A 16,262-nucleotide genomic window follows, 5' to 3' on the forward strand; every position below is an offset into this window, starting at 1 on the left:
CAACATTTCACTAGAAGGACTTACTTACTTACTTACTTACTTACTTACTTACTTACTTACTTATTTGAGACCATCAAAATGGTGTAAAATGTGCCACATAGACCTATGTTTCTAAGTAATGTTAGCTTTAGATAAGCAATGCTAAATATACCCAGTGGTGTTCTTATTCAGTTTTATGAACTGGGTTCATCCATTTAATTACAATGAGTGGATGACATGGGTGACAGATTTCTCTCCCTATGATTTATTTATGGGGGGGGGGGTGAAAGAGGGGGCACAAATGCTTACATTTTTTCCAGGGGAGGTGGCAACTCTGATCTGCTTAAAAACATTATAACAAATAATGGAAAAGCAGATCCTTCCTATTACCTTGTTCCTTGTCCACAGTACAGGTGCAAGTATGCAGAGTGAAAAATCCTCTGTACAGAGTGTAATTCGAGCAAGCCAGTTAGGCAGAAAGCCAGCCACTGCGACCACTGCCTGGCTGTATAACTGCTGGGATAGCCAGATACTGAACTAGCTAGATAGGGCCTCCCTGGACCACATGTGCAAGCGCGTGTACAAGTGTACACACACACACACACACACACAAACCTCTCAACTTGTCGCAACATACGGCTAACTAAAATGCTGCTTTCTGTACATACTTGAGACAATTTGTGCAATTTTTGCCTCATTTCTCTGAAGTTGGAAAAATGTTCTTAAGATAATTCTCCCCATGAAAATGAGATTCAAAGGCATGGATAGGTGGGAAGATATTTCACAACAGTGGCCTTACATTACCAAAATCCCATTTGCTCAGATTTCTAAAATTCTAAAACAAATGTTATACATCAATTATACACTTTCATGCACATCTCTCTTTTTTTTAAGAACAATTCACATAGATTCATCGTGTAAAGTGTTAGCTGATATAAAAAAGGAGTCATTTGATTGTTCTCCATTGCAAAGATTTGGCATCGTTACTGACAAAGTTTACTTACATAGCAGTACATCCACAGGATAACTTGTTAGCTTCCACCCCCAAATATATATATGTATATTTGTAAGGCAAACAATGCGAGTTTTTCTGTGGTTGTGCCAAAGCTGTAGAAAAGAAAAGTCTCTCTGTGTGTCTTTGCAGGCTTTCGATTACTGGTCTGCTGCATGTGAAAGAAAGATGGGACATAATGCATAGAGACTCATGCTAGATGTGTGAGGTAATACTGTTTCTTCCGCAACCCAAGATCAGTCAGTCATAAAATGTTTGGGGAGTTTGCTTGAAGTTCCTCTGGCCCTCTCCTTTTTTTGCCTTGTTCCCTTGGGTCATAGCAGCTGGAACATAATCATCAAATCTACTACTGAATCACATGTATTAGCACAGTTCAGCTCAAATTTGTCAGTCTTTAATACTTGAAGTTAACCATTATAATAGGCATAGTCTACTGATATACTACATTTCCCACAAATACAGCTGTGCTCAAAGTGAATCACATTTAAAAAGAATAAATGCAGTAGTAATATTGATAAATAATAAGTAAAATAATAAGTGTGTGTAAAAAAACACACAAGTGAGCATAAAGCTTGCCAATATGCCAAGTAAAAATATCCAATAACATCACATCCAAAAGTAGCCCCAAAAGTTCTTCTGGAAATGGCCCCCTTTTGGTTAAATACTGCAATGTGCTTACATGTTTCTGAACTTTAACCCTTTGCTTTGTGTGCATATTGAAGGGTGAAAGGATGGTGGTTTACCCAAAGCTCTGCCAGTTAGCAATCAAAAGCCATATCACTCAAACCTTGTACCATTTCTTGACATCTAAAGCAGCTCTTATTAAATGTTCGTAGAATATCTGCTCACCTGGGGCTCGGGGTGGGAGTGGGCATTTGCTGCACACCATGGCCATGGTTGGTCCAGGGAGCCCACCAATTTCTGGTGCAGATAGCGGTGGATAGCCACCTGCAGCTGCCCACTACCAGCCATGCAGAACCTTTCAGATGTGGGTAGGCATCACCCATGAGACCAATCAGGGGCAAGGATATGAGGGTTGTGCCCAGCCCACCTCTGGTGTACATAGGGGGATGACCAGGTACAGGCCACCTTCTTTGTTGCCTTCGCAGGAATTTTCCACCCACCCATCCAGGCTGTTAGGGCCCTGCTCAATAGAGAAATGGACACATTCACATATGGACCTTGATATGTTTTACTTGGTCACCGTATTCACAGAGAATTTGTTTCCAGCCCTTTCACCTGGGTGCCTTTTAGACAGAGGTGTCAGGGACCCCTGGCAATACAATTAGGCTTTCATGCTTTACAAGGCAAAGTAGGACAATTTTGCTCATCCCAGGCTCTCCAGCCTCCTCATCTGGACCTTGTGTCTTATATCTGATCCTGAACTTACAGGATTTTGATAACTGAATAATAATATAACTCTAGACAATGGGGCATAGTCTAGCATAGCATTTGATGTGACAAAGTACCAGGGAGATCAGGGTTAGAATTCTTGCTCCATAATGAAACTTTGTCAGTGACCTTCAGTCAGTAACAATATCTCAGGTGGTTCTAGATGACCCATTTATTAAGCATTCATTCTTATTTGTTTGCAGGGAACTTAGATGTTGACTATTTATTAATCCTTCATTCTGTGGTAGGGGCTGGGTGGCGAGTTAGATCATGTTACACCAGGTGCGGTCCGACATTTACCTGTGCATTTTGCATCACTTTCCTTATCATAAATGCTGATCTTGTATGGAAGCGGGTTGTTGTTCAAGTCAATAGTAATTGTGTAATCTGAATGTGTTGGTATAGAATTGAAACCTGCCTGAAAATAAAGACATCCTGGAAGCATTCTAAGGCAACTACCTCATAATGTTGCTGTCCTGGCTGTTTTGTTGCTGTTGCTGTTGTGAGCATAGAATAAAATGTATGCCAATTTATAGCACTTGAAGTGAAATTGTTCTACTTTAAGTGTTCAACAACATTTGAGAGAATTGCATGGGAATATATGAAGCTGTGTTTTTACCAAGTCAGGCCTTTATTGGTCCATCTGGTTCAGTATTATCTGGCCGCAGGTCTTTGGGATTTTGGCCCTACCTGGAAATACCAGGGATTCAATCTGGAACTTTATGAGTACAAAACAAGTGCACTACCACTGAGCTATGACCAAGACTTGGAAGTTTTAGGCAAATAATTTTAGGTTATGGTTGTAGGAAATCATCGTTAGCAGCAACCAAAGTAATATCACCAGTTTAACCCAATTGTGTTTTTATTCCAGCATCCCTCCCAATTCCTTGACTGCTTTGCCTAAGCAAAAACCTCTAAATTTGAACTGAATTTCACTTTAGATTAAACTTGACAATTCTTACACTAAATATGCAACCTGAATCAGAGAATAAAAGAACACCTGACTGTCCAACATCTAATGATTAGTCATTAATCAACACCAGCTGATGACATGGCTCCCCAAATCTCTTTTCTGATAAGAGCAGCTTTTGTATCTCATTTGGAAACCAAGGACCCAGAGTCTGGAGGAAGAATGGGGAGGCACACAATGCCAGATGCTTGAAGTCCAGTGTGAAGTTTCCACAGTCTGTGTTGATTTGGAGAGCCATGTCATCAGCTGGTGTTGGTCCACTGTGCTTCATTGAGTCCAGGGTCAACGCAGCCGTCTACCAGGAGATTTTGGAGCACTTCATGCTTCCTTCCGCAGACGAGCTTCATGGGGATGCTGACTTCATTTTCCAGCAGGACTTTGGCACCTGCCCACACTGCCAAGAGTACGGAAACCTGGTTCAATGCCCATGGGATTACTGTGCTTGATTGGCCAGCAAACTCACCTAACCTGAACCCCATAGAGCATCTATGGGGCATTGCCAAGAGACAGATGAGAGACATGAGACTGTGCAGTGCAGAAGAGCTGAAGGCTGCTATTGAAGCTTCCTGGTCTTCCATAACACCTCAACTGTGTCACAGGCTGATAGCATCCATGCCATGCCGCATTGAGCCAGTAACTGATGCAAAAGGGGCCCAAACCAAGCACTGAGTACATTTGCATGCTTCTACTTCTCAGAGGTCCAATATTGGTCTATTTGCAATCCTTGTTTTGCTGATTTCATTTAATATTCTAATTTTCTGAGATTGTTAATTTGTGGTTTTCATCAGCTGTATGCCATGATCATCACAATTATAACAAATAAAAGCTTGACATGTCTTACTTTGTATGTAATGAGTCAATCTCATATATTAGTTTCACCTTTTAAGTTGAATTACTGAAATAAATGAACTTTTCCACGATATTCTAATTTTCTGAGTTTCACCTCTATATAGTGGGAGGGTGGGGTTTTTCTCAGGAGGATAGTGAGTCAATCACCCATCTCCTACTACCCTCCTGGAAAAAAACCCACCCCACCTTCCATTATATATAAGGTTCTGGTGACTACTGTTTCAGTATATCTGAAGAAGTGTACATGCACATGAAAGCTTATACCAAGGACAAACTTAGCTGGTCTCTAAGGTGCTACTGGGCAATTTTTTTTATTTCTTTTTTTATTTCTTTTTTCTATAAAACATCTGTTTTTAAAAATAGAAGTTAGCAATTTTAGGGCTGGGAGGTGTCTTGCCTAGGGTGCAAAATAACCCAGCACTGCCACTGCTTACACCAGACTTGAGTTCACTCAGCTTCCACTCAACCAGCTAGGATGAGCAACTTATGCTGGTGTATGTTCAGAACAGTTCAATACTAGCTAAGGTATCAGTTAGCTAGCTGAGCCAGAGATTCCATGTTGGTCATCCCAGTGGTTCTTGCCATAGGATTTTTCCCTGGGTTAAACAGAATATTGAGAGTTCTGATTACAAATGTAGATTTTCTTCTTGTTTGGCTTGGCTTATGGGATTTAACAACCCCATAAGGTTTTGACAGATTTTATCTGTTCATTGCAAAGAGCCTCTTTTTCCCCAGAGTCCTTTTTAGAGCTGCTTTGACATCTTTGTTCCTAAGGCTGTAGATGAGGGGATTTAGCATTGGAATGACAAGAGTGTAAAACACAGAGACAATTTTGCTTTGAGCTGGGGAGGACATGGCTGCAGGCTGAGCATAAATAAAGAAGACTGTCCCATAAAAGATGGTCACTGCTGTTATGTGAGAGGCACAGGTAGAAAATGCTTTTCTCCTGCCCTCTGCAGATTGAATCTTGAGAATGGTGGAGAGAATGTAAGTGTAGGAGGTGAATATCACCACTGTGGTGATGGCAATGATAACGTTGCAGAGGGAGAACATCACAGCTTCATTGAGATATGTGTATGTAGTGGCAGCGTTCATGACAGCAGGGACATCACAGAAGAAGTGGTTGATTTTGCTGAGGTTGCAGAATCTCAAATGGAAAGAGACACTTGTCTGAATCACTCCGTTTGTACAACCGCAAGCATAGGAAGTGGCCACCAGACGATGGCAAGACTTCTTGGACATCTTAGTTGGATAGAGGAGTGGGTAGCAAATGGCCATGAAGCGGTCATATGCCATGACAGCTAAAAGAAACCCTTCTGTAGTAACAAAGATGGTGAAGAGCATCAACTGGGCCACACAGCCCTCATAAGAGATGATGTTCTTCTCCTCGAAAAAATTCACTAGAGCTTTAGGAGCAATGGCGGAGGAATAGCAGAGGTCCAGGAAAGACAGGTTTTTGAGAAAGTAGTACATAGGGGTGTGGAGCTGAGAGTCAGCACTTATGACAGCAATCATACCACCATTCCCCATTACGGTGGTGATGTACAGCACCAGAAAAGTGATGAAAAATGTTACTTGCAGCTCTGGGAGATCTCTGAACCCCACCAGGATGAACTCAGAGGCTGTGCTGCAGTTGTCCATGATAGGTTCCTGAAATAAATTAAAACATTTTAATGATACACAGCAAACATCCCTTGTTAGTTGGCTCCTCAGAAACATTTGGCCAGTCACTGTTAGTAATAAGTTCATCAAATCATTCTGATGTGGTTGAATTATATTTTCCTTTGTGCTGTCTACATTTATTTTTCTCTTTTTGACAATTTAATTTTTATGCCTTCCTTTTACATCACTATTGATATATTTCCATCATTTAGGGAAAGAAAAAGAGAGAAAGAAAGGGGGGGTTCTTTTCTCATTAGAGCTTGTCATGGTGTTCTGTAGATGTTGTTGGCTGGGGCTGTTGGGAGTTTGGGAAGGGAGTGTCAGACAACATATGGAAGACACCAGTTTGGCTAGGTCTTAAATTCACTTGTCTCGCCTTAACATCTGAAGGGGGGATATGGTTTCAGCTCCCAAAAATGTCTTTCTCGATCCTTACATCTTCTCTTTCAACTCAGTGGCTAACTACACACACAAATTCCGCTTCAGTGCAGTAACTCATACTAAACATTCCCTTCCCCACTGTCTTAAAGCAAATTATTTCACCCAGGCATCTTCTACCCAAATATTGAGCCAGCACCATGTTTAATTTATGTCCATGTTAAATTATTCGGGTTGCTTCAGTTTTATTCCTATAGTCAGCAATCCTATACACAGGTACCTGAAATTCAATGTGATTGGACCCTGTGGGGCTTACTTCTGAGAAGACATGCATAGGATTGCTCTGTTGACCATTAGGCATAACCAGAATAAAATGCACGGTACTGCCAACATACCAGTTAGTCATTTTTTTGAACCCAGAACATGTTCTATCTCTACAACACAAATAATAGCATAATGCTTGGAACAATTAGCATTGAAAGGGTGGAAGAAAATAGGGAATCTTTATAAAGCCATGGCCATGGTGGTAAAACTGATGTAAAGATTAAGGGGGAGAAAACCCTACATTTTTTGCAATAAAATAAAAGACTTCTTGAATTCAGTGAAGCTTGCACCCAGATAAATGGGGTTAGGTTTACAGTCTGAACTGGAAAAAAACAACAACAGATTTCAGAAAAGCCAAATCTCTGCATCAAACTCATTAAATAAGTCAGCACCCCCACCTGCTTTTGCAGAGTTGTCAAAATGTGAAATGATAAAACTTACCCAAGAGGTGGATGGGGTAGGCAGAAATTCCAACCCCATCAAGTTGTTCTGCAAGAAAGCCTCAACAGCAGAATTTGAAAGAATTTATAATAAATGAAGTCTTACAGACCTGAGGGTTAATTTATTCCCCACAGTGTCATAAAGTTAACTGCTTGAGAGCAATTAAACGTACATGGTGTATATACACACACACACATATAATATAATAAACATATTATATATGTTTAATGCATCATGCTTGAACAAAATAAATTTTAGTATCCCTATTCAGATATTATTGACCAGATTTAACATTCTGTTACAGACACACACACACACATATATATGTATGTATATATATATATATATATATATATATATATATATATATATATATATAAAAGTTAGGTGCCAGATTAAAGACTTAGCCTCAAAGGATACTGTTTTAGGCATATCCAATAAATGCATTGACCTTAGATCTTTCGCTTGTCCCAGATTTTTAAGACACAATTAAATTGTTGAATTACAGGGCAATCTGAGGAATTCTACTCAGAAGTAAGGCCCTATTAGTTTACTTCCCTCCCTCCCAAAGTAGTTGTGACTAACATTTTTCGAGCAAATGGGCACATTGCCCTCTGAGAGGCATTCTTCTGTTGGTGCCAAGCAGCAGCCTATGAATAGAAGCAGGCCACAACAACATTTATTTATTTATTTATTTATTTATTTATTTATTTATTTATTTATATTTTTAGTGAGTGTGTTTGCAATAAAAGGGGTGGGGAAGGCAAAGGAAAATGGTTTTTAGAAACCTGATCCTTTAGTTATATGCATATATTGACTTCACTGTGTGTCTAGGTTGGCAAACTTTCTTGAGTGTTGCATTAGATTGGTTTCCTTGATATATTTGGCATGGATTCATTTGAACTGCTTTCTTGTGTCATGTGCTTTGCATGTAATTGGAGCTCTTCTTGTCAAGCAGGAAAAATCCAAATTTTCCTTCAGATTGGTAGTCTTATAATATAGCGGGCCAAACTAGGGGTCCTATACATTCTTACATTGGAATAAGTCCCATTGTGCTCAGTAAAATTTACTTATTGAGTAGACACACAGCTAAAAACTCTGTATCAACAGACAAAGCCTTTGCTTTTGAGTTGCCTGATCAGAGCCTGTTTGACCTCCTTGTTCCTTAGGCTATAGATGATTGGATTTAACATTGGAATGACAACTGTGTAGAAAACTGACACCACTTTTCCTTGATTGGGAGAGGACATGGCCCCAGGTTGGGCATACATAAAGAAAACTGTCCCAAAGAACAAGCTTACTGCCATCAAATGGGAAGTGCAAGTTGAGAAAGCTTTGTGTCTCCCTTTGCCAGACGGTATGTGCAAGATGGTAGTAACAATGTAAATGTAAGATACTAGGACAATTATGGCTGTGGTCACAATGATGAGACCACAGACTACAAGGAGCACCATTTCATTCACAAATGTGTCTGAACAGGAGGCCTTCATGACCGCTGGGACATCACAAAAGAAGTGGTTTACATGAGTTGGGCCACAAAATGCCAAACTAAATGTAAACCCAGTTTGGGTGCAGCAGTTGACACAACCAAAGAAGTAAGAGATGCACACAAGACACATACACCTCTTCTTGGACATAATGGTATGGTAGAGAAGTGGGCTACAGACAGCAATGAATCGATCATATGCCATCACAGCCAGGAAAAAGGCCTCTGTGGTTCCAAAGAGAGAGAAGAAGAACATCTGGGTTGCACATCCATTGTAGGAAATGGCCATGTCCCCTGTTGCAAAGCTCACCATGGCTTTGGGAGTGATGACTGAAGAGTAGCAAATATCCAAGAAGGACAGGTTCTTTAGAAAGTAGTACATAGGAGTATGGAGTTTGGAATCGCAACTGGTGATTAAGATCATACCAGCATTTCCCACCAGAGTGATGGTGTACATCAGCAAAAAAAGCAATAAGAAAACTATTTGCATTTGTGGCTGACCCTTAAAGCTCACCAATATAAATTCAGTGACCTCAGTATGGTTTCCCATAGCTTAGTTATGACAAGGTGGAAAGTCAGGGAAAAATGTCTTCAAATATCCTTGTATTTGTATTTGCAAACTTCAGAAATGAGAGCTTGAGTATGCAATCCTCACAGTGTGGATGCCAAAGGCATAGGAGCACTCTACTGCTACTTTGCATCAGAAATATAGCTGCTTTGTAAAATTATAGTAACAGAAACCTGAATGGGAATACAAAGGAAGAGAGGGAGAGAGAGAGATTACACAACAGTGGTTCCTAAAGTAGGTAGTAGTACTGCCCGTTGTGGGGGATTCCCTATATTACCACTAAAAGCCAAGGGGTGACAGGAGGATGCTGGAGGAGTAAATGACTATCAAACTTTGAAAAGGTGGTATCACTGGATCAAATTGAATAATGTTGTTGAATTAATTAAACTAAATAGTTTTAATTTGATTGTTTTTTTAAAAAAAAAGAAAGCAAGAAAAGTGACTTAAAGAGAATGCATCATTGGGCTAACAACAACAAATACACACCGGTCTTAACTAGATTTTGAATAAATGTGAAATTAATTGTTACTGCTTTGATTTTATTATATTATCATCTTCTTTAATGGATCATGGAAACCACAGTTCTGAATGATGATTTTCGTAGGGTATGGTGTACTGGGGATGAGTTTATGGAACCAATGAGGCAGTGGCCCAAAATCAGTTAGGAACCACTGGATTGCATCTTACTGACATTTCAGTGAAGCTTAAGTACCTCAGAACAAACGAGGTGGAAGGAATTCTCATAACCAGTATTGATTCATGATTAAGAAATTAAAATAATCAACAAAGCTCCGCAATCCAGAAACTATTACTTACCTTTATTGATGTCCTAAAGACATCAATAAAGGTAAGTAATGAGATGGTGATATGATGATTAATCCAGCAATGTCATAGAGCTGATTGGAAATCTTCCATCACTGGAATGGGGAGTGAATAATTTTTCAATGAGTTTCTGCTCTCCTGCAGCCTCTTGTGTTACTATATCTACCTGATGCTCTGGAACATATTTATTGGTGTGTGGGCTGCAGGGAGAGGGGAGAATCACAAAAAAATATCATTGCTTCCCATTCCGTTGATGGATGTCTTATAGTCAGTTGAGTCACACCACTGGATTAAATCGTTATCAGGATGAATACAGTGTCTAATGGTGGTTTTGAGTCTTAGTACAAACTAAAGCAAAGATAATGCCCTGCGAATGACTAGCCAGTTGGCTAACAAAAAAGACCAAAAGGCAAAACATAGAAAATGAAAAGTTCAATATGTATCAGTACAATAAACATCCATGGAAACCCCTGCTGATTGCCTGATACTAAAACATATATGAGGAGGGGAAAGCCAAACAGAGGGTTAATTCAAATTTTGAGAAGTTGCTTGAAATAAGAGTGCAGTTACATGAATTAATAGAAAAAGGACATAAACAAGCAAGGGACGTATATATGGCTCAACAGGTAAAACAGTATCATTAAAATGAAGAAAAACAAACTGATTTTAAAAAAAGAGATGGGTCACAAAACAAAAAGGGATCCAACAGCAAGTACCGGTCTAAAAGAAAATCAACCTGTTGTGTACTGAGGAAATCAGCTGTTGTTGTTGTTGTTTAGTTGTTTAGTCATGTCCGACTCTTCATGACCCCATGGACCAGAGCACACCAGGCAATCAGCTAGTTACCATTAAAATATTTTGAAGCAATGGCTTTCCATTACATATTCTAATCTAGATTTAGTTTGGTAGCCATGTTGGTCTGAAGCAGTCGAAATAAATTTAAAAACTGTCCAGTAGCACCTTAGAGACCAACTACGGTTAGGTTTGTTCTGGGTATAAGCTTTTATGTGCATACTATCCCTTGCAAAATTGTAGGACTAATTGCAGTCGTTAACAGTTGTCAACAGGTTTACCATACCCATTGAGTCAATCACCCATCTCATACTACCCTTCTGAGAAAAAACCCACTCCACCCTCCCACTATATATAAGGGTCTGGTGACTTCTGTTTCAGTGTATTTGAAGAAGTGTGCATGCACACGGAAGCTTATACCCAGAACAAACTTAGTTGGTCTCTAAGGTGCTACTGGAAAATTATAAAGAGCCCTTCCTAGCCATTCACACAGCTGCTGAGGTGTTATGGTTTATGCACAATCCAACTGCTTAGTAGCCAGATGCAGTTGATGGCAGGAAAGGATATGGAGAACAGGAGGAGGAATGAGTTTTAACTGGATTTATACATGGTCCTTGGAAGTCCTGGTGTAATTGAGCTTTGCCCACAAATGTCCATCAAACAGTCTCTTATGCCTGAGTTGCTTCTACTTCTACTTCTGCTTTGCTTTTTTAAAAAAGTAAACTCCCCCCTGATTCTCTCAACAGAGAGGGTTGCGGGTTTTTTAGGCTGATTGACTTGCCAAATTATTTTCAAAAAGGCATTCATTGCAAGTAATACACACACACACACACACACACATTACTAGCATCTGAATAGTGGAGATGGACACCTGACTTTAATAACTGAGTTAGAACATTGGTTCATGTAACTCAGTATTGTCTACACTCCAGGGTTTGGGGCAAGGGATATTCTCAGGCCTATGAAGAGATGCTGGTGATAGCCTAGGCATGCTTTACCACTGAACCACTGTGGCAACATGAGAGACTGTCCTGTGAAGAAGAAATGTGAGGGATGAAAAAATGTATGCATGTATTATTAGTTAATAAAAACAGATTACACTGTATGTAAAAATGAATAAATCTGAGGTTTTCTTATTGATCTCGGCTCACCATCATCATCAAAATGTTCCAATTCCTTATGTACAACTCTTACCTTGTCAAGTTTGTTGTTGTTTCACCTTGCTTTGATATTTCTTACAATATGAAGTGTTTTTGATTACATTACAAGGTCAAGATGCTTTGCAGTTACTTCCTTTAAAGTGTGAAAATGTTCACTTAGTTGCAGAGATAAGCAACCTACTGCTTGAAAATATGGTCCTTCTAAGGAAACAACCGTTCAAAGTTTTTCCTATAGTGTGGCAGCATTTTTTGGTGTCCCAGTAACCTGCTTCTTAAATATTTTGGATCATTTCCCCCTGAACTAATTCAGCTTTCAAGGACCTAGTGCCCTCCTCTCTCTTCCATCGGAGCAATGTGCCATGTTCCTCTCCTACCACAGCAGATATTTCATTCTCCATTGGGTCAGATTTTGAATCAAAATGAACTGAAAACATTAGCTTTTGTTCTGTTTCACTTAAAAGTATGTATCGGCACCTACCTCTGAAACAAGCGAGTCACGACAATGTTCTTTCTGTGTTCAGTGTTAATGCATGTGTAAATAGTCCCATAACACTTGGGGGACAATTGCTTGCATAGTCAAGCTCAATCTCTTGAGAACCACTAAGCTTCAAGATGCAAGAGCTCCTAGTGGGACTAGCCTCCAGGTGTGCTCTGTTTTGTAAGATTAAAACATACCACAATTTAAGAGATACTTCAACGGATGGGGGAGGAATGAGTTTTAAGTGGATTTATACATGGTCTTTAGAAGTCCTGATGTAACTGAGCTTTGTCCACAAATGTCCATCAAGCAGCCTCATATGCCTGAGCTGCTTCTACTTCTGCTTTGCTTTGCTTTTTAAAAAACTAAACTCCCCCCTGATTCTCTCAATAGAAAGGGTTTTTGTTTTTTTAAGGCTGATTAACATGCAAAATTATTTCCAAAAACACATTCATTGCGTGTGTAGGTCCCCAGGCCACCCCTCAAATAACTTCACACATAACACGTAATTTTAGTTTTGGTTTTTGGGCACTATTTTGGCCACAACTTTATTAAAATACAAAATCAGTGAGTGGTTGTTTAGCCATTGGTTATGACTATCTGTCCCCCCGCCTGGGACAGAGCTGACATCCCGAGGTCCGATCGGTAGCCAGTAGAAGAGAAAGTCAAACTTGGGGGTCATTTGAGCTAAGCGTCGGACCCACGCCGCTCACCCTAGCAGCTCCCCGAAAGCTTGCCTGCCCGGTCCTATAACAAGGATTCCCATAACAGGGATTGGGTGGCCCTGGTCCCATAACAGGGATTGGACGAAATCATGGCAAGCCCCAGGATTCCTTTAACGGAATTCCCTTCAGCGCAATAGGAGGGGCCGGCCCAGCCTGACCCCTCCACCACCAGCATATTATAACCAATGCCTAACCGCAACCTTACAAGTTGTGACGAATTGCTGAGTAGTAGGCAAAAACCAAATGGCACAGCCAATCACCAAATGGCAAAATTCCTACTAGGCCTCTGCTCCAAAGCAGACGACCCCATGACAGGCAAAGCAAGGTCAACCGGAAAGAGGGCGGGCGGGAGGGTGATCCGATGCACTCTGCAAAGAGAAAGAGAAACCAGAGTGCACCAATATTTAAAGACTATGGTCCCACCCACCCAATTTGCAACATACAATTTGCCCCAGCAACCCGGTTACCCAATCATGATGCCAGGCAACAATTATTAACCTGCCTGGCAACAAGAGGCCTGGCCTGGTGGCCCACACCGCAACACGTGCTCTCATTTATTGGAGAACACGCTTTGCAAGTATAATACATATCTAAAGTACTATATTTCTGCAACATGATTTTAAAAAGTATTAATAAAGTTATATGCATTGTGGTATGTACTGATATATTAGGAAATGTATACTTTTTATGTACTGATATATATGAAATGTGGAGTGTATTATGCATATGCTATTATATGAATAATAATACAAAATTCAATTCAAAAGGCAATAAGAACAGAACAGGGAAATGAACAAACTGAAGCATTTATTATTCATGGTCTGCAACTCTGGACATCCCTGACTATTGGTCATGCTGGCTGGGGATAATGGGAGTTGCAGTCCAACAACATCTAGAAGGTTGCACGTTGGCAATCTCTGACATATGAAGATGCTACCTTAACAATGTATTACTAACAAGCTGAGGTAGCCTAATCAACACTAAAGACAGAAAGTGTGTTAAACAGTGTAAAAGCTTTCATGTTTTGCCTGTGTGTCTATATTTACAGATAAACATACTTGGCACACACTCACAGAGACTTGCTGGAAGATACCATCACACTGCCTGGGCAACCAATGAACTATTTCCGGGCTCTGTAGCATGGCTCAGACACATTCCCAGCACACACACACACACATCTGCTACACAATACAGAAAGATTGCAGTGTCAGAAAAGAAAAGAAATTGTTGCTGGAAGAAAAAGAGGTGTCCCACAAAGCAACTTTGACACCCTCAAAATTTGACTCATATTCAACTATCTATGTTATTGTTGGAGCCGTCTCAGTTGGGTTGAGGCCATTTGTCAGTTACGCTCCTTCGCTGACAGGGAAGGAGGACGATAACATAGAGAGAGCAGTGAAGAATGGAATATAGGGGGGAGGGAGAAGCAGCAAAGAGCAGCAGTAACTTGATCTATGAGCACAGAGATACAGTGGTACCTCGGGTTACAGATGCTTCAGGGTACAGATGCTTCAGGTTACAGACTCCGCTAACCCAGAAATAGTACCTCAGGTTAAGAACTTTGCTTCAGGATGAGAACAGAAATCATGCTGCAGTGGTGTGGCAGCAGTGGGAGGCTTCATTAGCTAAAGTGTTACCTCAGGTTAAGAACAGTTTCAGGTTAGGAACGGACCTCCAGAACGAATTAAGTTCTTAACCTGAGGTACCACTGTAATGGAAAGGAGAGCCAGAGTGAAATTATGCAGCTTGTCAGCTCAGATAATGACTCAGACTCAGTGTTCTGTCCAAAATCTTGTAGGGTCACGAGACTTTACAAAAAGTGCGAAAAGGAAAGGAACAGGAGGTGGGGGTTTTCCTGTTGGGGGAAGGGGTGGAGCTTAGTTCTGGCAACTGTGCTTTCTGAGGATGACGAAGATCAGTTGAGCTCTGACCCGGGGCTTGTTATTAGACTAATAAATCTGAAATAATTTACTGCTGGAGTTATCTTGTGCGTGTGGGAGAGACCCAAGCCATTATACCATTGCTTCAGGTGGAAGCATGCCCATGGTTGTCTTGCCTGCCCCATCATCTCCACCAGCTCAGTGGATTAGTGAGTCATCATTGGAGATGTGTCTGTGGAAAAATATTGTGTTTGAGTTACCAGAGAGTAGTTCCAAAGTTTAACTGTATTTCATACATGCAACCAATGACTTGATTAATATCAAGTCATAGCTGTATATACACGTTTCTTATGGTAGTCAGTTGGTTTTTGGTATTTTCTACCCACGGTGATCCCCAGTGGTTCTTATTCAGATTTAAATAAGATACATTGACCAGGAGCAGAACAAGGAATTTTCCATCCTGCTAATAATTCCCTTATCAAAATTCCAGTTTCTGCTCAAGGCTAATATCAGACAGTTTTCCAAGATTGGGGGGGGGGGCAGACAGGGGGACAGGGGAGACACCATCTGGAGAAACAAGCAAATGTGACTACTAAAAGCATGGTCTAGTAGACTTTTCTCTACCATCTACTTTTAAACTGGAGATGAGGGTTCTCTCCACATATCATTTCCTTTCACAGCTCTGATGCACTTGTAGGGCCTTCAGCAACTATCATTTTTATTACCCCATGTGGAGTGTGGGCACTCACATTCTGCTTGAAGGACTCACAAATGATCCTCATGTACAGTGCAGGTTCCAAGTACACAATTTGTTGCATTTATCTTATAAATAACTTACACTATGTCTTGTTCCAAAACATGACTGTGAATGAAGTTAAGAAGTGCATTTCATCCCTAGAAAATATAATGGCTACTACTCTATCTCCTCAACAGCCTCCATAATAGCTAATAAAATAATAATTATGAAAACATGCAGTTACATGCTTTTTAAAAAGCCAGCTTGCATTACCTATTTTCCTTTTAGCAGACATGGAGATATGTCAGAAATTGCTTATGCAAAGATGATCCAAACCCTTCTTCAAAGGATTCACCTTCTCTCATCCAATAACATCAAAAGCTTCAGAATAAAAAGAATCAAAAATGTGGATGTACCTTGTTTCAAAACATTGCAGCTCCTAGCTATGGAGCAGAAATTTAAAATAGGAAATGCTAAATTTGTGTAACATACAATAATTATCAGTTTCAACTGTCTGTAATAATTTTAGAAAATCTATTCATATACATGCTACAACATTACTATGATTAGTTATGGTGGTTGTATCATCATGAAACATCTCTGACCTC

General features: G+C 40.2%; 2 protein-coding genes across 2 annotated transcripts in view; both read right to left on the reverse strand.

The window, feature by feature from the left end:
• Positions 1 to 16,262, reverse strand: part of LOC309327030 (vomeronasal type-2 receptor 26-like) — a gene marked incomplete at both ends in the record, with an annotated part of 336,857 nt that overhangs the window by 86,077 nt on the left and 234,518 nt on the right. The window lies entirely within an intron of this gene.
• On the reverse strand, positions 4,902 to 9,043 carry LOC309328465 (uncharacterized protein; the record flags this gene model as incomplete). The annotated part of the gene is made up of 2 exons (XM_081838463.1): positions 4,902 to 5,852; positions 8,120 to 9,043. The coding sequence occupies 2 exons, from the start codon at positions 9,041 to 9,043 to the stop codon at positions 4,902 to 4,904; spliced, it is 1,875 nt and encodes a 624-aa protein (XP_081694589.1).

This window comes from Podarcis erhardii (genome assembly GCF_964252035.2).
Source record: "Podarcis erhardii genome assembly, chromosome: 13".
Lineage (NCBI taxonomy): Eukaryota > Metazoa > Chordata > Lepidosauria > Squamata > Lacertidae > Podarcis > Podarcis erhardii.